At 43.8% G+C, this 21,985-nt stretch overlaps 3 protein-coding genes and 1 pseudogene across 3 annotated transcripts; 3 read left to right on the forward strand and 1 right to left on the reverse strand.

The window, feature by feature from the left end:
* The first annotated feature begins 1,207 nt into the window (after nucleotides 1-1,207).
* Nucleotides 1,208-2,005, forward strand: LOC133929822 (chlorophyll a-b binding protein of LHCII type 1-like; annotated as a pseudogene).
* Nucleotides 2,006-3,573: 1,568 nt separating this feature from the next.
* On the forward strand, nucleotides 3,574-5,435 carry LOC133929024 (large ribosomal subunit protein eL36x-like). The gene is made up of 4 exons (XM_062375600.1): nucleotides 3,574-3,627; nucleotides 3,712-3,829; nucleotides 4,486-4,685; nucleotides 5,234-5,435. The coding sequence occupies exons 2-4, from the start codon at nucleotides 3,728-3,730 to the stop codon at nucleotides 5,265-5,267; spliced, it is 336 nt and encodes a 111-aa protein (XP_062231584.1). The 5' UTR covers nucleotides 3,574-3,627; nucleotides 3,712-3,727; the 3' UTR covers nucleotides 5,268-5,435.
* A 3,247-nt stretch (nucleotides 5,436-8,682) lies between these two features.
* On the reverse strand, nucleotides 8,683-11,577 carry LOC133929025 (heat shock 70 kDa protein 4-like). The gene is made up of 2 exons (XM_062375601.1): nucleotides 11,249-11,577; nucleotides 8,683-10,599 (listed from the first exon to the last, which is right to left on the reverse strand). The coding sequence occupies exons 1-2, from the start codon at nucleotides 11,457-11,459 to the stop codon at nucleotides 8,867-8,869; spliced, it is 1,944 nt and encodes a 647-aa protein (XP_062231585.1). The 5' UTR covers nucleotides 11,460-11,577; the 3' UTR covers nucleotides 8,683-8,866.
* Nucleotides 11,578-14,844: 3,267 nt separating this feature from the next.
* LOC133929026 (cysteine--tRNA ligase CPS1, chloroplastic/mitochondrial-like) lies at nucleotides 14,845-18,916 on the forward strand. The gene is made up of 9 exons (XM_062375602.1): nucleotides 14,845-15,224; nucleotides 16,008-16,071; nucleotides 16,499-16,660; nucleotides 16,989-17,159; nucleotides 17,231-17,512; nucleotides 17,618-17,743; nucleotides 17,855-18,058; nucleotides 18,167-18,337; nucleotides 18,415-18,916. The coding sequence occupies exons 1-9, from the start codon at nucleotides 15,046-15,048 to the stop codon at nucleotides 18,634-18,636; spliced, it is 1,581 nt and encodes a 526-aa protein (XP_062231586.1). The 5' UTR covers nucleotides 14,845-15,045; the 3' UTR covers nucleotides 18,637-18,916.
* The last annotated feature ends 3,069 nt before the right edge of the window (nucleotides 18,917-21,985 follow it).

Raw genomic sequence — 21,985 nt, forward strand, 5'->3', positions numbered from 1 at the left:
CATGGCTTGTTTTTTGATATGTGAGCAACAATCTCATCCACGATTCGACGCGCCAAAGCTCCTCTCTTCTTCGAACCTGCATCTACCGGCGATGAACTTACCTTGGAGGTCGACACTGAGAATAGGTCAGCCTCCTTGGCTAGAAGATCCGCCACCGAGAAGCCAACATCCCTCGCATGCTGCACCAGCTTCGGTGTGAATGTGGAAGCAACATCATCTGCCTTAGAAGCTGAATCTACACCATCCGTTGCCCAGAACTTGCTGCCGGAGAACTCAGATTCACAACAGAACTCCAGAGCATGTCAACATTTAGATCACGCCAACATGTGGTCTTCTCTTGACTTCCTACATTTCTCCTCCGAGCAACCGTGTTCCTCCTGCTCCGTTGTCGGCTGAGATGCCGGCGCCATTGTCAGACGACGCACCTCATCCTTCGCCTCGTCCTTCTTGATTGATTACCCCATCCATCCTCCTCCGAGAGCTGCGTAGTAGAGCAGAGGTTGGTGCACGCAGCTGGTGATCGGAGGGAGCAGCAAGCAAGAGGTTGGCTTGATTTTTACTACCTGAACTCCAATGTCTTGAAGCTAATGCTTACTTTGCATTGTTTAGGCTAGTAATAAATTATTCCAAGAACACAAGTTTCTAGTGCTTGTCAATAGCTACAACGAAATGCAAACTTGCAAGTTTCTAGTGATCGTCAATAGCTACAGCGAAGTTGCTAGTTGTCAATTGGATTCGAGAAAGAAGGACTGCAAACATGCAACAACCACTAACTTGCAGACCAGCCTGTCTCACTTGTCTCACCAAGACAATCTCCTTTTTCACATCACTGGATTTTAACCGTTCTCATGGGCAAAAATATCACCAAGAGGAACATTTGTGGCATCACAAAGAAATCTGAAGAAAAAAAATCCACAACCACGACAAAATCTAGTGCGCCCAATCACCCTTCTCCAAGCCTCAGCCACAACTATCTCATCTGCTTGAGGCCCCCGTTGCGCCAAGTGTTCCAGGATCTCAATTGCACCAATGGCATCCAAGCAACGGATTTTTTTTGTCACTCTTGACGACGTTCAAGATAGATCACACGCACCAGCCAATGTTTCCCTCCACCGCTTTAAATACCTTCGTAGTCTCCACACATCTCAAGCCATTTGCAAGCTCAAGGCTCACTCCTGCATAAACACACAATAAGTTTAGCAGCATAATGGCAGCTAGCACCATGGCACTTTCTTCCCAAGCCTTCACCGACAACGTTGTCAACGTGCCATCATCGGCTCTCTTCGGCGATGCTCGTGTCACCATGCGCAAGACTGCGGTGAAGCCCAAGGTCACAGTGCCCGACAGCCCGTGGTATGGCCCCGACCACATGCTCTACCTCGGCCCGCTCTCTGACAAGCCCCCGAGCTACCTGACCGGTGAGTTCCCTGGCGACTACGGCTGAGACACCATCGGGCTCTCGGCTGACCCCGAGACCTTCGCCAAGAACCGCAAATTGGAGGTCATCCACTGCTAGTGGGCCATGTTGGGTGCTCTCAGCTGCGTCTTCCCCGAGCTGCTCGCCCGCAACGGCATCAAGTTCGGCGAGGCTATGTGGTTCAAGGCGGGATCCCAGATCTTCAGCGAGGGTGGGCTGGACTACCTCGGCAACCCGAGCCTAATCCACGAATAGAGCATCCTCGCCATCTGGGCATTCCAGGTCGTGCTCATGGGAGCCATCGACAGCTATCACATTGCCGACGGCCCACTTGGTGAGGTCGTCGACCCGCTCTACCCTGGCGGCAGCTTTGACCCTCTCGGCCTAGTCGACGGCCCGGAGGTGTTCGCGGAGCTCAAGGTGAAGGAGATTAAGAATAGCAGGCTTGCCATGTTCTCTATGTTCGGCTTCATCGTGCAGGCCATCGTCACCGGCAAGGGCCCGCTCGAGAACCTCGCTGACCACCTCGTCGACCCCGTCAACAACAACACCTAGTCCTACGCCACCAACTTCGTGCTTGTCAAGTGAGGTGCCGGCTGTAGGCGTCCCGAACTGAGTGCACACTGGTTTTAATTTGTACTATGATGTAAATTATGAGGATTCAGTGCGGAACCCTTTGTTGTGTTCATTGTCTCGTGTCCAGTACAACTTATTGGGTGTTTGATAAATCTGTGCCATCGATTTTTCTTGAGCAATTGGGTGTTCTATCAGAACAAACAACACTCTAGTATCATTGGAGCTAGTCTGCAAATTATGTGGCGGTGTCCAAGCTCGCCCGCAACGCCTTAATCAAAATTATTGTAAATCACTGGTGCTTACCTTACACATCCGAGAGTAAACTTTTATATGATTATATCTTTTTTATGTAACCATAAGAATCTATAAAGTTTCTATTTTAAAAAATTCTTACCTTACAGATCAATTTTAGTGCTCACTGCCACCCTTGGCCCATTTCTTGATAAAATGACTATTATCGATATTGGCATCTCAACGTTTTTGCTACACCTGCCAACTTTCTTCATTTGCCCGAGTAAAATTCAGGACAGCGGGGCAACGCTTTATCTTTTTTTCTTTTTTTAGTCCAATAATTCTTAAAGCTAGGTATTCTTAGCTTCAGATAAAGTTGAAGTATACCGAGAGTGTTATGTAAGTCATTTTATTTCCAATTTAATTAAAAATAGAGATTTAGATCATATTATTTTAGCCAGTAAATTTTAAAGATCTATAACAATTTTAATATATGTTATAAAAAACTACAATTTCTAGTATCATTTATAAAACCTACAACTATTCTGACACATATTGTAAAAAACTACAACTTTATCATCATAGATCCACCTATCATCTTCTATAGCGTGTAATAGGAGGATTAATCGTGAGCCCACATGTTGCTAGAGGATGACAGTTAGGCCCACGGTGAGAAGCTATAGTTTTTTTTCAACATGTGTTAAAATAATTATAGGTTTTTAAAATAGACACAAGAAGTTATAGTTTTCTACAATATATGTCAAAATAGTTTTAAGTTTTTAAATTTTACTCTATTTTAACGTATAAACTCAAAATCTGATGCGGAGCGGTATTCCTACCAAATAGCATGCCGCCAAGCCCACACAATAGCTTAGAACTACACAAGTAGGCCAGTCCAGCCCAACAGTTCCATATTAAAGGCTCATTTGACAGAGCTTCAGATTCTCTTAAAAACATTTCTAATTCGGTTTCTCCTTGAAAACATTAATATGTGATTCTACCTCACTTTTTTGAAAACGTTTGGCAGGGATTCTGAATTCGATTTTTTAAGAAAATTGAGAAGTGAATCGAAGCAGGTGAAATCCTCTTTTGATGATTCTCTTTGTAATATTAAAAATGAGAAATATTTCAGATGATTCAAATAAGACGTTACATATTTGGCCACGTTTAACAGAGATTCTAGATAATCACTGTAGAATCTGAAACTTTCTTGCATCAACTGGACCTATCTCACGAGAGAGGCCGAAAAACAGAACAGCCGAGAGAAAAAAATCCTAGTAAAAGCCCATATGAGCCCAGCCCATTTCGTACCCGCCGCGAAGCCCCTCGGCGCCGCCTATATAAACACGGCCCTCCGCTAGGGTTTCCCCTCGGTCGCAGCCGGTTCACTTCTCCCAGGTTAGGTAAGCCCTTCACGCGCCGCCGCCGATCTGAAACCTTCGCCTCTCCCTTCCCTCACGTTGATATCTCCGCTTGTTTCCACGCAGGAAAGGGTCCGTCCTCATGGCGCCGTCGCTGCCGAAGTCCGGGCTCTTCGTGGGCATCAACAAGGGCCACGTCGTCACCAAGCGCGAGCTGCCGCCGCGCCCGTCCGACCGCAAGGGGGTAAGCCGCCCGACTCTACTCTGAGCTTTCTTAGCGGTGTAGTGTTGATGACGCGGGTGGTAGCGTGATTAGTGAATTGTGGGGTGTTTAGCATGTTTGGTTCGCCTGCTTCCTGGTAGATTGTGCAGTAGAAGATTGCTTCTTTATGGTTGTCGAGCGTGGAGGGTTTGTGCGTTGGTACTGGGCTTGTGGTACTGATGGATCTCATAGCGCCCTACCATTTCGGTCCAAGTTTGCCTTTTAGGTTTCATTTCCCATGTTAGCTGCCCGGACTTCTTGAACTACGATGTTTCTGATCTGCGGTAGTAGTTCAGAAGACATAAAGTAGTATGGTTATAATTGTATTGCTAGAAGTGAACGTTAAATTGAAGTTATACCTAAGTGTTGTTGCAGAGGAATATTAGTTGGAATCCAATTACGCAATATATGCCTTTAATTACATCGAATCGGCTTATTGATGTGCCAGCCAGATGTTCCTTCTAAGATGCGAGGGTTCATTTGTCTTTTTACTCTGTGGAAAGCATAGGATGTTAAATCGTTTTTTTTCCTGAAATAGACATTCTAGTAAATTTCAAACAGTCTGTTTAACTCTATAGTTTATTTGTCATGATTGTTGGCTTCTTTTATCCTTACAAGTTTTCATTGTTGATATGCAGAAAGCAACCAAGAGGGTGAACTTTGTCAGGAGCTTGATCAGGGAGGTTGCTGGGTTTGCTCCTTATGAGAAGCGTATCACTGAGCTTCTCAAGGTTGGCAAGGACAAGCGTGCACTGAAGGTGGCCAAGAGAAAGCTTGGAACTCACAAGAGGGCAAAGAAGAAGAGAGAGGAGATGTCGAATGTCCTCAGGAAGATGAGGTGTGTAAACCTGAAATCATATTGCATTGCAATTCTAAACTACCTTGTAGCTTGTCTTCAGTTGCATTGGACTATGTGCTTTCAAATGTGGGTTAATTCTATTCTGCCTTGTAGCTTGTCTTCAGTTGCAGTGGATAGTCTTTTTGTTGCGTCATAGTCTTTTCGTGCCCCAACTTTACTGATTAATGATTGACGATTAATGTTGGATAGTAACTTGCTTACTGGGAATGAGTGATAGTGTATAGAATCTGCTGAAGTTGTACTTTTTTTAGCTTCTGTACTACACGTCTTGTTTTTTTCCTGTTTATTCACATTTTAGTTTGTTATCATCAGCTGGTATCCATAAACATTTTATTGCCTTGTTAGTACAACGCTAATAGAAAAGGACTTGCCCTATTATGTTATCATATGATGGTTAGAATGATTCATCTTTGCAATATTATCAGTGAACTCCATAGAGAAGAGAAGCTTACTGCAATCATGCAAAATTCTTTTGCCATACAAATGTTATTATCGATCTTATCTGAACTTTCTGTTGGGATATGCAGATCGGCTGGTACTCACACTGATAAGAAGAAATAGAGTATCTCAAAGGTCGTGAAGTTGACAGCAATATTCCGCTCTGGTGTCAGTTTTTCCTACTTGTAGAACCTGATAGACTATCTGTCAGCGAAACATTATGTTCATGTGTCGAACCACCTCATGAGTTCTTCGTCCAACTTTGAATGCATGGTTTGTCAATTTGCTTCTGCTTATTTTTCTTTACCAGCTATTCATAGTTTTACGACTGAGCCTGCAAGTCCGTACACCGGGTTATCAACAGCCAAAAAAAATACTTGGGACATTTGCCAATTACCTATGTTGCAGCCCTTCATGTTGCAACAATGGGGCAACGATGTTGTTTTATTCGCTGAGCGGCTGAGCCTCCACTTAATTGAATATGGACTCGAAGCTTTGCATAGTATTCTCCGTGGCCAGGCCACAAGTCGTCTGCTGGTGTCGCATTCACCTTACCGCAATCCCGGCCTCGGCACACAATCTAAACTGGTATGAGGCGTCGGAGTGCTTCGCAATCTCCTGTCCCATTCTACCAGGTCTCACTGTTGTTCCTTATTTTGACTATTTCTTATTGTCGAGCCATGGTAATTGCAAAGAAACTAGAAGAACTAGGAAATAAGTTCAAACGAAACTAGAAGAATTAGGGAAATAAATTCAAACTAAAAATCGGTTGCTAAATGAATCTCAATTTATTGAGCGTTATTTATGAGTCCCTGTACTATTATTTGGTTTGATCTTGTAGTCTAAAAAATTTCATACTATGATGTATCTGAGATAGTAGTCATTAGTGAAAAAAAAATAGTTATATAAATGAGTGAAGTAAACCCATCTTTAATAGTTTAAGAATTCTTTATCTTTAGACTACTCATAGCAAATATGATCAAGACATTTATAGCTCTCACATAAATAAGAAGCTGTGCGACAGCTACAAAGTAGAAATTCAATAAAAGAGATAATCACTATTGGCCTAAAGTGACGGGAGTACGCTCAGGTGAAAGGTCTCGCGAGAGTTCTCAAAATCTACACACCAATCTCCATTTCAAAAAAGAAGAGACTACTTGTTAGGGCCCTAATGCATTCTGTTTAACTACTTGACGTACCTTCAATCAGTAAAGAAACTTCTTGTGAGTTGTGACAAGCTAATATTGGGCCTGCAGCTTAATCTACAGACCGGGATGACCAGTAGGCAATTTGTAGCCGGCGAACTGCTAATAAATCATCGCAGGTCAAACAGAGCACAAGAATAGTGAATGAAGAATCATCATATACACAAGAATAGTTTAGCACAAAGTTCCAAAGCACAACCAGAAAGTCTCCTGCTGTAACAACGACGTAGTCAGAGCCTATCCGCGCTTATCTCAGCAACCAAAAAGACCAGTAGCTTGAACAGAACTACTAGCAGCATCTCATTTCATACTCAGATAAACATTTGGGTATTGTTTGGTTGGAGAATAAAGTGAGATGGATGATTTATCAAGGATGAGATAAGATGAGATAATTTAAAATGTTTATTTGGTAGAAGAGATAAACGAGTCTATTTTAGAGCCTTAATCTACCGTCATCCTCATGTCCTAAGTAGGATAGTTGTGTTTGGGGTCCAGTATCTAAAGAAATATTCTCTTGAGCTATCTCATCCCCTTAGTACTCTAACTAAACGCTTAAAAAAAATATGATGTGATCATCCTATCCATCTCGATAGCCAAAATGAGCAAAAATCCATCTCCAACAGAGTCTCCATCGTCCACGCTATTTTGACAGACACGCTATCACCTTCCTCCCACACGCCAGATCTGGCATGTCTCTCCCCCCACGCTATCCTCCAACCGTTGCTCGCCCATGCACTCATGCCACCATCCGGATGCCCATCTGCCTCCCCATCATTGATACTGCTACTCCTCCTCCTATCGTCCCCTCTCCAGGCGCCTCTCTCTCTCTCTCTCAAGGCTTGTCGGCGTGTCAGACTGTGGCAAAGTGATATGCGACCATAGCCCGCCACAAAGGGGAGGAGGAGCCAGCGAACTAGGGCGAGAGGGAGAGGCAAAGGTGACGGTGAAGGACGTGAAAGAAGGGGAGGGTGCCAAGGAGACAGTGGAGATGTTATGGGGCCATTTGCAAAGGCGGAGGGAGGGAAAGGATGAGGTGTTGCTGCCTCGATGGCCACAGTTTTAGCTCACGTCGGTGGCCGGCGCGCTGCATCGGCGGATTAAAGCGCGGGACGACAACCTCTTGTGGTCAAGCGAGGCACAGTGCCTCACCATGGAACATGTTAGTGTGTATGCGTGCTAAACGTAGCTTGCTGTGCGAAGCGAGCGTAGCTTGGCTGGCTTGGCCTCCCGTCGTGCACCTAGCTCATCCATAATCGATCCCGTGACGTCGCACATCGTTATAAGGTCTACAAAGAAAGCTCTGGGAAGGGGTACCAGTGTTAAAAAAACATAGCCTCGCTGTGACAATTATTGCTGCAATGTGAGGGGATTGGGCTGCGTAATACATGCTATTAATTTCTACAGCTGGTTTTTGCACCGATTGCAAGCTAGGGATAGAGTAAGTTTTTCGATTCTCGACGTTCCATTCCAAATCGGCTCCGATGCTACACGTTTGATCTGAATCCTGATACATCAAATATTGAAGTCGATGTTTACTGAACTTAGCTTAGCTTTCGGTCAATAATTCTAAATCATGGTTCTATCATTTTTTTTGCAGAACCTCTGCACAAAACTTCATCAGCTCACCATTTCTTATATTTTTTCAGCAAATGAATGGTAAATTATGTTAAAAAAGGTGATGTAGACAGTACACATTTTCAGAAGTGTATTTACTCTAAGACCTAGTTGATCTTCAGTGAAACAAAGTGTTCTTCAATGCTAGTGAGATTTTCCCATACTTTGTAGTTGCTGATATGCCGATGAGCTAAATACTGCAATATGTAACTCTGTAAGTAGCAAAAATGGATCGAACTTGATACTATGCATTGTAATTTGTACAAATAATTGGAATGAGGCAATGTACTGTAGCATTGATGGCAGTTTTGTTTCATAAGACATGTTGGATCATGTCTGGACTCCAGATTGGTGATTCGAGGCTCACGTGTCTTCAGTGTTCCTGAAATTTTTATCCGACTATTTTTTTTTCAGTAAGGAAAGTTCGAAGGAACACACAGATCTTATTCTTAATCCCCATGTTACTCTATGTGCTGATTAGCCCATGCGTGCTGATGGGAATGGGATAGTTCATTCCAACATTCGAATTATGCATAATTTTCTTCCAGCTATGCGCAGCCCTTCACACTCCTTTCGGTTCCTCCTCTGCTCTAGCTAAACCGAGCCTATCCCTTTACTAAACCCCCAATAAACATGATGCTATTCATCGAAGTTGTGAACAGGCAAGATTGCGATCCTTTCAAACATTGCAGAGACCAAACAGATTAGAAACACAGTAATTAAGGAAGCATAACCATGTATTCAACAAGCCACAACCTGGAAGTCCTCGGTTTTCACAACCAAATTGAACAACCAACTAGATGACACCACGACACGACAGAGAATTCAAAAGACTAGCAGCAAAACACAAATGGCATCTCGTAGCTCGGCCGCGGCCCATGGATTTCACTTTCAACAAACAGCTTAGTCGACCTCCTCGATCTTGGGGCCAGCGCCACCGCTGCCGCCCGCCGGAGCGCCCTCGTCCATGCCCCCGGCCATGTCGGCGCCGGCGCCCTGGTACATCTTGGCGATGATGGGGTTGCAGATGCCCTCCAGCTCCTTCATCTTGTCCTCGAACTCATCGGCCTCGGCGAGCTGGTTGCTGTCCAGCCAGCTGATGGCGCCGTCTATGGCGTCCTCGATCTTCTTTTTGTCGTCCGCGGCCAGCTTGGAGGCGATCTTGTCGTCCTTGATCGTGTTGCGCATGTTGTACGCGTAATTCTCCAGCGCGTTCTTGGCGTCCACCTTCTTCTTGTGCTCCTCGTCCTCCGCCTTGTACTTCTCCGCCTCCTGCACCATCTTCTCGATCTCCTCCTTGCTCAGCCGCCCCTTGTCGTTGGTGATGGTTATCTTGTTCTTCTGCCCTGTCGTCTTGTCCTCCGCCGACACGTTCAGGATACCGTTGGCGTCGATGTCGAAGCAGACGTTGATCTGGGGCACGCCGCGGGGCGCCGGAGGGATGCCGGAGAGCTCGAACTTGCCGAGGAGGTTGTTGTCCTTGGTCCGGGCGCGCTCGCCCTCGTACACCTGGATCAAGACGCCGGGCTGGTTGTCGGAGTAGGTGGAGAAGACCTGCTCCTTCTTAGTGGGGATGGTGGTGTTCCTCGGGATCAGCACGGTCATTACCCCGCCGGCGGTCTCCAGACCGAGGGACAGCGGCGTTACGTCGAGCAGGAGCAGGTCCTGCACCTTTTCGTTGCCCTCGCCGCTCAGGATGGCGGCCTGGACGGCGGCGCCGTACGCCACGGCCTCGTCGGGGTTGATGCTCTTGCAGAGCTCCTTGCCATTGAAGAAGTCCTGGAGCAGCTGCTGCACCTTGGGGATACGGGTGGATCCGCCGACGAGCACGACGTCGTGCACGCTGCTCTTGTCCATCTTGGCGTCGCGGAGGCACTTCTCCACGGGCTCCATGCACTTGCGGAAAAGGTCCATGTTGAGCTCCTCGAAACGGGCTCGCGTGATGGTGGTGTAGAAGTCGATGCCCTCGTACAGCGAGTCGATCTCGATGGTGGTCTGGGCCGTGGACGACAGCGTGCGCTTGGCGCGCTCGCAGGCCGTCCTCAACCGGCGGAGCGAGCGGGGGTTGCCACTGATGTCCTTTTTGTGCTTGCGCTTGAACTCCTGAACGAAGTGGTTCACCATGCGGTTGTCAAAGTCCTCACCGCCGAGGTGGGTGTCACCGGCGGTGGCCTTGACCTCGAAGATGCCCTCCTCGATGGTCAGCAGCGACACATCGAAGGTGCCACCGCCAAGGTCGAAGATGAGCACGTTCTTCTCGCCTGTGCTGGTGGCCTTCTTATCGAGCCCGTAGGCGATGGCCGCGGCGGTGGGCTCGTTGATGATACGCATCACGTTGAGGCCGGAGATGACGCCGGCATCCTTGGTCGCCTGCCTCTGGGAATCATTGAAGTAGGCCGGTACAGTGACCACGGCATTCTTGATAGTGGAGCCGAGGTAGGCCTCGGCGATCTCCTTCATCTTGGTGAGCACCATGGAGGAAATCTCCTCGGCGGAGAACTGCTTCTCCTCGCCCTTGTACTGGACAACGATCATCGGCTTGTCGCCCGGGCCAGGCACGACCTTGAACGGCCATAGCTTCATGTCACTCTGCACGGACGGATCAGAGAACCTCCTACCGATCAACCGCTTCGCATCTGCACCGAAGAAGAGCAACAGCAGTCAGTTGGACAGTTAAATCGCAAGTTGAAATCAGACGATCTCAAGTTCAATATGAAAATACAGATACATTTTATGAATACGCATTATCTACACTCCAGTCAGGGATTACTACCGAATCAAAATTAACAAAGAAAAATTACTGAGGTAGCTGCTAGAAAATTTCAGTTTCAGAATGAAGTAGCAAGCCACAATCCATCTCAGCAGACTAGAATAGCATCACTACTAGTAGAATACTAGAATGGCACCAACTCATTGCATAACTAAAACAATCAAGGAAACACAAGCCTGATTGCAGTTACTACTAGTAAATTTCAGAAAACAGAAGACCGCACGAAGACAGCAGCATGGCAGCCTCTATTTCGAAGAAGAAATTTCCCACATCGAGCACAGAAAAAAGCGGCTACCGCTCGCACTAGAACAAATTCAGCTCTTAATGGCTACTCGTGTCGACCACAGAAACAGAACAAATTCTCGTAGATCTACTAGATCTTACGCAAGGCACATGGAAAATTCCTACGCGTAAAGCTAGAAAAATCCACTACGCGTCCACGGACAAGGAATCAAGCAAAGGCACAGTTGTCGTTCAAGTTCAAAGGGATCGAAAGAGGAATGCGTGACACGTACCGAAGACGGTATTGGTGGGGTTCATGGCGACCTGGTTCTTGGCGGCGTCTCCGATGAGCCGCTCGGTGTCGGTGAAGGCCACGTACGACGGCGTGGTGCGGTTCCCCTGGTCGTTGGCGATGATCTCGACGCGGTCGTGCTGCCACACGCCAACGCACGAGTACGTCGTCCCCAGGTCGATCCCGATCGCAGGCCCCTCCCCCTTCGCCATCTCTCCTCTCCTCGACGAACGAAAACCCTCAGGAAATCCTTGCACGAAAATCTCACGAGCGCTGTTCGTTGCTGCGCGTGGAAACTTTTCCTCGAACGAGGCGAGGAGGGAAGGAGACGGGAGGGAGGTTTTATCGCGGAGGGGGCGGGTCTAGAAGGTTCTGGCGCGGGCGATCTGGGCCGTCGGATCGGGGGTTCTGGAAGGCTCGGGAGGGTGCTGGTTCTCGTACGGGACGCCAATGGCACGGCGGGTGGGGTGGGTCCAGGGTTGGTGGGGCAACGCCGCGGGTGGTGAGGGTCCGGGGCTGGTGGGGTTGGCTCACGCGCGCTTTCGAGCCGGCCGGCTCTGGTAGGTTCTACACTGTGCAGGAAGATAGCATCGGCGGTGTCGGATTCGTTTCGTTGGCGGCGGAGAATTGCCGCTTTTGCCTGTGAACTTTGTGTGCGTCGCGGCCTCACGGGTGACTCGGGCAGTCCCACGTTTTTGCTGTAAAAAATTAGATCTGAAAATTTTAATATTTTTTGGTATTTAAACGAATTTATATGAAAAAAATACGTAACTTTAAAGTTTTAGATATTATCAATGGGTATAATTTTTATATAATAATTATTTTAATCTAAGATCAGACGAAAATGTTATGATTTTTTTAATATTATCTGCGAGATATAAGAAACCTATTAACAATTGGTATACTGATAGATCTAGGGCTTGGTTTTCTGGACAGGTCAGTTACACAACTAGTGATAGGCTATCCCAAGTGATTAGCCGGTACTTCAATTACTGATAACACTCTTGTTGGTAATTAGAGGGCCAATTTCTATTTATATTTGCAATTTTTCTGTATTGAATATTATTTTTGCTTTTTTATAATAAAATAAATTAATATTATTAAAAAAATTCCACGATCGCACACGTTTTGAAGTTACTGCTTCGCTAAAAAACGAACACGTTCTTTTTCGCTCAGAAAAAAGGGTGAAACTTAGGAGAAGTCAGATTAAAAAACTAAATCTCAAAATTTTAACCCATTTGGAATAATTAAATAAATTTAAATAAAAAATGTTCAACTATAAAGTGATTGATTTCATCGATAAATACAACTTTAATATAAATATCATCTCTATCTAAAAAATTATAAATTCTTTTAATATAATATGTGGGACACATGACCTGTCAGCGCATAGAGTTTCAATATATCCCTATAAAATTATATATCAGCTATCTAGTTATAAAAATAGACTAATCAGCACTTCAATTGTTGATAGATAGCTAATCAATAATTAGAGTGCGGACTAATAACTATTTGTACTACTTTCTTATTTTGAATATTATTTTTACAACCACTTTACTAACCCTGGTCACCGGCAAGGCGGAGTAGCTCTTGCTCTTGGCGCGGCTCGGCTTCGCCGCCGGGCCAACCTGCTCTTCAACCGCAGCCCGCACGCGTTGCACAGCGTCTTTGGGCCCTCCGGGCCGGCGCGCCATAATGCGGTCTCCGTGGTGCCGCCGCAGTGACGGCACCGCTTCTCGTCGCCACCGCCTCCGCTTTCCATGGCGACCATCGCGTGGCACGGTACCGGCGGCCCGGAGAAAACTCACTTTTCCACTTCGACTGTCCCGCTGGAGCTCGTTGCTCCTTCTGCCGCGGTCGGCGTTTGGCGTTGGCACTGTAGACAAGTTTCTTGGACTTGGGCCGGAGCCAGGGGTCGCCCGTCGTCGTCCTCAGATGAGGAGCCGCTTGGCGACGACGATGATGACGAGGGGCTCGTCGCGGCTGCCTTGCCCGGCTTACTGACGGATTCGGTTCGCTTTGGCGTTCCCATTGCGTCCGCATTGGAGACGGTCTTGTCCGGGAGGGTCTCAAGAGTTTCTATGAAATCATCCGCATCGTTCTCGATCGTGTCCAAGTCCACGTCGCGGAAATCGTTGAACCATGCGCAGCCATTTTCGTCCATGCTGAGGCCGTCGAGGTGCCCCAGGACGGTGTCTAGAGGGTCGTCCGGGACGAGGAGCGCGGAGCGGTGCGCAGCAGACTTGCCGGCTCCGGCGTTGTTAGCGGCGTGCCTCGTCATCCGGTGGTGATCGAGATATGCTACGTAGTACGTAGCGTGTCGTAGCAGGGAAGCACAGGTTACGTGGACTCTAGACGTCGTGCAATGCTATTTTATTTGCAAATGAACTGATGAGGCCAATGCTTCCTACGGAACCGGTTCGTTGTGTTCGAGTGGAAAAGCAACCCGATGGGCGATGGCCTAGCCGAGTCTTCCGTCCGCTTTGTTTAGTGTTACGGACTCCTCGTCGGCAACGGAAGTGCTTCTGCACCAAAGGCTCCAAGCAACCCGTTTTGCTTTGTATTTCGATCAGTTCCGTTCAGGGAGGCAAATTTCTTGCTTTTGGATTTATTTGGTAGAGCTTCGAGAATAGTTTTTGGCTGAAATTAAGGAAATTTTGTTAAACAATAATTTTTAATTTTTAGTTTTTTGAGTAGAATACGTTGAAGTGATTATCTAAAATGAACTAGAAGCTGAAGAGCTAAAATAAGCAACTTTCCGTGATTTACTTCCCGTATAGAATATTTTTTCCATATATTTTATTTTAAAGAATCATAAAAAATCACTTTCAGTCACAAAATCATTTTTTCCAGAAAATCACTCCCCGTAAAGAATTTAGATTAGAGAGAGCTCTATTAAATATGCCCTTTCTCTAACTTTTGTATTTCACTTAAGCATTCAGAATTGTCAAAGCTACTATTTTTTTTTTTTACAAAATAACACACCACACACACCTATAAATACGTCTTCTATCATATACCTACAAATAAACCTATAAAAACACTCGAGTATGTAAATTATAGACATCATAATTATAGACACCACCACAGTAAGATGTGATTCTCATCAAAACTGCTATTATTAAGATCAAGGAATGATTCCTTTTTGATCTATTTGAAATAGAATATTATCACTAAGTCCAAATATATGCAGGTGCATTATATTTTATAGTAAATAATATGCATGGTGATTCAAATGATTCATGAATCGGATAATCGTTTAATATATATAATTTTAAAATATACTAGTTTATCTTTTCTTAAAGTAAACATGCTGTTAGCAAGCTGTGCATGCCGCATATAACATCAGCAGGATCGCCACAGAAACAGTCGTAAATAAATAAGGTCTTTTCAAATGTTGAGTGCGTCTGAAACACGTTTCAACATTTGACATAATAAATGATAAATGTGTTATTTTAAATTGTTGAATTATTTTTTCAATTGTTTGTGTTTCAAAATGTTAAACGCGTATAAAAAATACAAATCTAGAAAACAATGGAAAAAAGAAAAGGAAAAGGAAAAAACGTGCCCGAGCCCTCTTGAGCTGGCCCACAGTAGGGCACGAACCGGCGGACGAGTGCCATTCCGTTCTTTCCCCATCGCCGTCTTCCACAACGCAGCTTCGCCGCCGCCCCAAATCCTTCGCAACAGGACACCATCTCGCACCCGCCGCAAAGTCCCCTTCTCTCATCCGCTTCTGCCCCCGCCGACGCGGCTTCTAGGTTTTGCGCGTGCAGCCCTCTCCCCTCCATCCCCACCATGGCGGAGTCCAAGAAGCCGCCGCAGCTTGAACTTTTCAATTCGATGACGAAGAATAAGGAGCCCTTCCAGCCACGGGTGGAGGGCAAGGTCGGCATGTACGTCTGCGGCGTCACGCCCTACGACTTCAGCCACATCGGCCACGCCCGTGCCTACGTCGCCTTCGACGTCCTCTACAGGTAGCAAATCCAATCCCCTCGGATCTGGCGCCCCTGTGGCTTCGTAGGCGCGCAGTTGGTGGGATCGGCTGTTACAACGCGATGCGTTTAGCAGGGGTGGAGTTCTGCTGATTTAGGGGGTCTAAGGGTGTGATGGATAAGGATTTAGTTCAGCAATTGTGTGCATTTCGATTGCTCTCGCTGCCCACATGTGGGATTGTTCGATTTGTTCTCGCAATTGAGAAATAGTCTAGTGGTGGTGGTGTCTCTAGTGTAGTGTTGTGGCTTGTGGGTTGCTGGTCATGCTCGGGTTTGGATGTTCAGTGGACGAGTATCCGTGACGTCGCGCGCCGTCGCTGACGCGTGGGGCAGCGACGAAGTCACCATGACGTCGACGTTAGGGGATTCAGTACCTGTTAGGTGGAGCCAGGTGATGTTTGAACTACATTAGGTTCTAGTTGCCTCTGGAATCTGGATGTATGTTTGATGTTTTATGGGATGGATGAAACCTTTGACATCCGGCCATGCTATTATTTGTCATTGGCATAAATTACTTTCATATATGCAACATGGGATCCTTGGTAACTTGGAACACGTTGAGATAAGTTAACCTTAGCGTGGTGGTACTACAGTACTGCTGTGCTGTTTCGATGGTTTGTTTAAATTAAATGTTTGGATACATTCCCCAAAAGATCATTTGTTAAGTTTGAGTTAAAGCATAATTTAAGCTTTCTCTATTGCTATCTTTGCTTCTGACATTCTGCTAATATATTTATTCTATAATTGGTCTCACATTCCATGTAGGTACCTTAAATTCTTGGGGTACGAAGTTGAGTATGTTCGAAACTTTACGGACATCGATGATAAGGTAATAATTTTTCCACATCATTCTAGAGGTACAGTTTAGTCATTGAGAAAATGGAAGAACTTTTTGAGGTCTCCGCATGGAAGGAGAATAATCTTATTTGTGATGAAGTGTCATCTATAAGCTAATTTATTTATGGGTTCCACTAGTTATCTTGTGCTTTCCTTCTACGCAAAAAGTGTCATCAGTGCCATCAGACATAGTTTTGCTCACCCCATCATCACATCTTGTTGTTGGCATGAGCGCATTGTTCATAGAGCAGATCCCAGGACTAGAAAGCAGTTTCATTTTTCCAGTGCATTGCATGTTTTAATATATATGTGTTATCTTTCTTTCCCAAAACGATATTCTTTTCTGAAAAATAATCAATAAACATATTTCCTTATCTTTTAGTGCTGTAGTGATTCCAGAACTTGCTTTTGTTTTACAGATTATTAGGCGTGCAAATGAAGCTGGCGAAACAGTTACAAGTTTGAGTAGCCAGTTTATCAATGAATTCCTTCTTGATATGGCTGAGCTCCAGTGCTTACCTCCTACTTGCGAGCCACGTGTAACAGAGCACATCGAGCATATTATAGAGTTGATAACAAAGGTATGTCCGAGTATTGCAGTTAATAATACCAAGGCAGTGTAGCTGATAAAAGAACGTGTATACTTATTCATTTCATGATACTGTGCAGCTATTGTAAACAAAAGCAACATTGATGATCACATTGTTTGTCACCATAGACCATACAAATTAAAGCCATACTCTTGCACGTTATATCTGGGTTAAGCATTATGAGAAATGGTACACAACTTTCTGTAGATAATACTGGTCATACAAAATTATTCTATGATCCCTTTTATTTCTTATATCACAAGAAATTCTGTACTCAGCAACTGCAGTTCTTTCCCACTTTGTGTATGTTTCTGGACAGATAATGGAGAATGGGAAAGCCTATGCTATGGAAGGAGATGTTTACTTTTCAGTTGATAGTTTTCCCGAATATCTCCGTTTATCTGGAAGAAAGTTGGATCATAATCTTGCTGGTGCTCGGGTTGCTTTTGATACGAGGAAGCGTAATCCTGCAGATTTTGCATTATGGAAAGTAAGTTTGATGCATTGATATTTCTAGCTTACTCATATTTCTTCTTATCCTTCGCTAATCACTGTCCCCAGGCCGCTAAGGAGGGTGAGCCTTTTTGGGATAGTCCTTGGGGCCGTGGAAGACCAGGATGGCATATTGAATGCAGCGCAATGAGTGCTCACTATTTAGGACATGCCTTTGATATTCATGGTGGAGGGAAAGATTTAATTTTTCCTCATCATGAGAATGAACTTGCACAAAGCCGAGCTGCTTATCCAGAGAGTGAGGTCAAGTGCTGGATGCACAACGGCTTTGTTAACAAGGATGATCGGAAAATGGCAAAATCAGACAAAAACTTTTTCACGATAAGAGATGTAAGGGGTGAATGCCTGGCTTATTTTAATTTAGTTCTCTGGATGAGTTTAAACTTTTAGGTTTATATTGAGAATTGAGATCTCTTAACAGTTGTTTTCTTTCAGATCATTGCTCTATACCATCCCATGGCTCTAAGATTTTTCCTGATGCGTACACATTATAGATCTGACGTTAATCACTCTGACAAAGCACTTGAGATCGCATCTGACCGTGTGTACTACATTTATCAGGTACTTGACTTGAGCTTCAAATATTAGTCATTGAGTTAATATCCGACAAATTATTGGATTGAGCATTACTTATCCTTCTTTCTCATTTCGCTCAATGTGAATTATTTGTAGACTTTATATGATTGCGAGGAAGTGTTATCTATAAATCGTGAAGAGGGTATCTCTGTCCCAGTGCCAGTTGAGGAGCAAAATCTGGTTGACAGGCACCATTCAGCTTTCTTGGAATATATGTCAGATGATCTTAGAACTACAGATGTTCTGGATGGCTTCATGGATCTGCTGAAGGCCATAAACAGCAATTTGAATGATTTGAAGGTATGTTGGTACTGTTTGTTGTGCTTCCAAGTTCCAAGATTTAAGTGTTTTGAAATCATACGTGACACTATCATTTTCCTTTGGCTTTAACACCTTTTCTACTTTCAGAAGCTACAGCAAAAATTAGAACAGCAAAAGAAGAAACAGCAGCAGCAGAAGAAGCAACAGCAACCACAAAAACGGCCAGAAGATCATATTCAAGCTCTGATCGCACTGGAAGTTGAACTTAAAAATAAACTATCTATACTCGGTCTGATGCCACCATCGTCTTTGGCAGAGGTACTAGACCCACTATGCCTGTCTAAAAATAAAATTGTCTCGACATGTGTTCACGAACAAAATGTCGGTTCCAATAGGTACTCAAGCAACTGAAGGGCCAAGCATTAAAGCGAGCAAAGTTGACCGAAGAACAACTACAAGAGAAGATTGAGCAGCGAAATGCCGCTAGGAAGAATAAGCAGTTTGAGGTATCCGATGGGATCAGGAAAAATCTTGCTACTCTGGGCATTGCCCTAATGGACGAACCTTCTGGTACAGTATGGAGACCATGCGAACCAGAACGGTCTGAAGAGTCATGATTAATTTGATCACTGGTTAAACAGTTGATGGTTTAAATGAAACATTTGCCTAGACACAACGTTTGCATTGATGTAGATTGACGAAGAGTGGCATTTTCGGATGCTGTATTCCATAGGGATTCCGTTTTCACTGACCAGTTGAAACTTGCGTTTCTGGTTGTGTAAGAAGCAAGGGGTCCCATATGTACTCGTATACGGGAGGACTCCTTGGAAGTTGTGTTTTAGATTTGAATATTGAACTTGGTAATTGCATTTGAATGAACAGAAGGATTATCATTTAGCATTATGTTCTCAGCCCAATTTGATTCTGGTGTTTGTTGTTTGGATTTGGTTATTTTATTTTGGTGCTTGCTTGAGCAAGGATGATTTGGATAACATATGATAGAATTTGGATAACATAGGAAATCATAATCTGCCCAGTTGCTAGTAAAGAAGAGAACTTCGTGGGCTGACACTTAAGTTCAGCATGGGCTATACGTATCAATAACTCATCATCGTGTACATAGCCAGAGGCTGGGCCAAATTACTGCCACAACGAGAGATTACTCCGTGCGAGACCAATGGCATCGATTATACATGCATGTGGCCTCCCTTGGCTAGCTGCTGGCGCCATGCAGTGATGCGGCTACCGGTGATGGGAAGATGACGATGAAGACCGGAGGGAATCACATAGTTTTGTGGTCTCCTCGGAGTTGAACGTGGAGATATATCAAATGGATTTACCCAAGACATACCATTCCAGGTCTTGCTGAGCTTGGCCATAAATTTCACGAAATTCCACACAAAACACTACTTAATAAAAGCATATATTTCACGTCTTGTCTCACGGTATGTCTTTGAAACCGTCTGAGATAGTTTATCTCTAATGGTTCAGAGAGGTAAACTGAAGAGATAATTTATCATTTAGAACCGTATGAGACAATGGCTTATCACTGACTATTCCAAACTAGAACCGTTAAGGATATATTTCAGGCAGCTCCTATTTAGAACCACCTAGGATAATATTTTCACAATTAATTTTTTTATGAAAAATATTTTTAAAATGAATCTTTTTCATATAAAAATTATAACTAAAAATAGGTATGATCACAGTTTTAAAATAAAGATACTATCTAACATCTACCATAATGGACTACGTAACATAGTGAAATGATGATATGAAGTGGAAGTAGGGCCAACTCTAACTAGTAAAAACATAATGAGATGATGTTGCATGAAGTGGTTAAGTAGTGTCAACTCTAATGGTAGTAATAACATAATGAGATGATGATATATGAAGTGGTTCAATATGATCAACTTTAACGGGGTAATAATATAGTGGTTAAGTGGTCAAGTTTGTAGTGAGATATTTAAAAATTCATAAAATATTCATACGAAGTTGAATGAACAAACAATTAATATGATAATCACAGCTCTTGGAGAGGTCTACAACTTTGTAGTTGTCTACTTTTTTCTTTTAAAGACATCTAGGTATCCACATCTGGTTCATAATTAATTTGGCATTCGTAACTTATTAGATTTTACTCCTTTCATCGTGGTTCAGTCAAGCGAGTAACTAGCGTTCCTAAGTTACATAAAAAAGGTTAAAAGTATTAATAACTTAGTGAAATAATAATATATGCAATGTTTAAGTACTAAAAATGATTAACATATTATATATATATATATATATATGTATATATATATATATGTATGTATATATATATGTATATATATATATATATGTATGTATATATATATATGTATATATATATATATATATATATATATATATATATATATATATATATATATATATATAATAGTCTCACCGAAGCTCTTCTCTGACTTTCATGTGGGCCAACTCAATTCTAAGTTGGATGAAACATGAAATGATAATAAAATATTGGTTAGATAAATGAACATACCTAACGTTAGTAATTATATGATGAAATGATAATATATGCAATGCTTAAGTTGGTTAATGATGAAGCCGTGGAAATAAGCACTAACACAAAATCATTGAAAGCAGACGGTTTCTTAGGACCCATTACAGATAAAATATCCTCAAAGATTGCTAAGACAGACGTGTCTATAACAAGATATAAGTCTAGGTGTGAATGAACTCACGGACAATTTTTATAAATCCGTATGTTTCTATCATACAAATACAGACGAGTTTTAGGAAAATCCGTATGTGACATTGTCACAGACGATTTCTTGTAAGATCCATCCATGTCTAGTCGGTAGATACAGATGAGTTTTATAAATACCTGTCTGAATTTAAAGACCTGCTAACATTTTCAAATTTGACCACTTGCCTTCCTTGACTCTTTTAGCTTCCAACAGACACAAACCGCTTGCCTCACAAGGCTCTTTTGGCTTCACACACACATAACTCTTCGTCTCTCCTCAATATAAAGCGACAAGGAGGGTTCTTCTTCCTCACTCACCATATCCAAGTGTCCCATTGCATTGAGAAACGATGAGTGTTCTGTGTCCTCACTCGCCATACGCGTTGGAGAAGCTAGATCTCCCCGTGGGCCGAATCTCTTTCACTACACCAAGGTGAGTACCATGTGGTTCCTGTCACTGCACTGAGGTTTTCATTGCTTTGATCTGTGCAACTGATGGCACAACCTTGTTTCCGTCATAGATCGCAATGGTGCAATTCACGAGAATCAGGAGGTGGCAGGATGGGGTTATCCATATGGTGGCTTTGACAGCGTGGATGCTTGGCGTCAACTTCGGCACGGTGGAGTTTGTCTTTTTCGCTGTTGTAAAGGCCCTCTTCATTGACCATGTGTACGCTATCAACCACGTTCTCCATTCGATTCTACCAGATGGAAATTTCTCCATTGGTGTTCGTCAAAATAGAGGTATTTTCATCAACTGCAAGACAAACTTGAATGCATATTTCTTGCTGAATCATGGCTAGCGGTTTGGTAGCAACGCAGTCTGGCTCTGGCTGATGCGTGAGATCATCAATGTGCAGCCGGATCCGAATGATTGTGAGATGCTAATTGAAGATAATTCTTAGGTTGACATTGTGTTGAAACGCAGGAGGCTGATATGGTGTTTATCATCACATCTTTTTGAAAGACGGCGTCGATCGACCCAAATTTGTCAATCACTTTTCATCTTTTTGGAAGACGGTGTCACCATGATGTCAATCATTTTATCCTTTTGGAATACGACATCGATTATCCAATAATGATGTATAGCTAGCTAGGTTTATGTGTTCTGAACAATATGTCAATGTGTTTAGTTTGTAAATCGTAAAGTGTGTATCTATGTGACCCTTAGCCAGGAAACAAATTTGCTTATAGGTGGAAAGGGAGACACATACATTTTTTTTTATAAAACTCGT

This window comes from Phragmites australis, chromosome 9 (genome assembly GCF_958298935.1).
Source record: "Phragmites australis chromosome 9, lpPhrAust1.1, whole genome shotgun sequence".
In the NCBI taxonomy this organism is placed as follows: Eukaryota; Viridiplantae; Streptophyta; class Magnoliopsida; order Poales; family Poaceae; genus Phragmites; species Phragmites australis.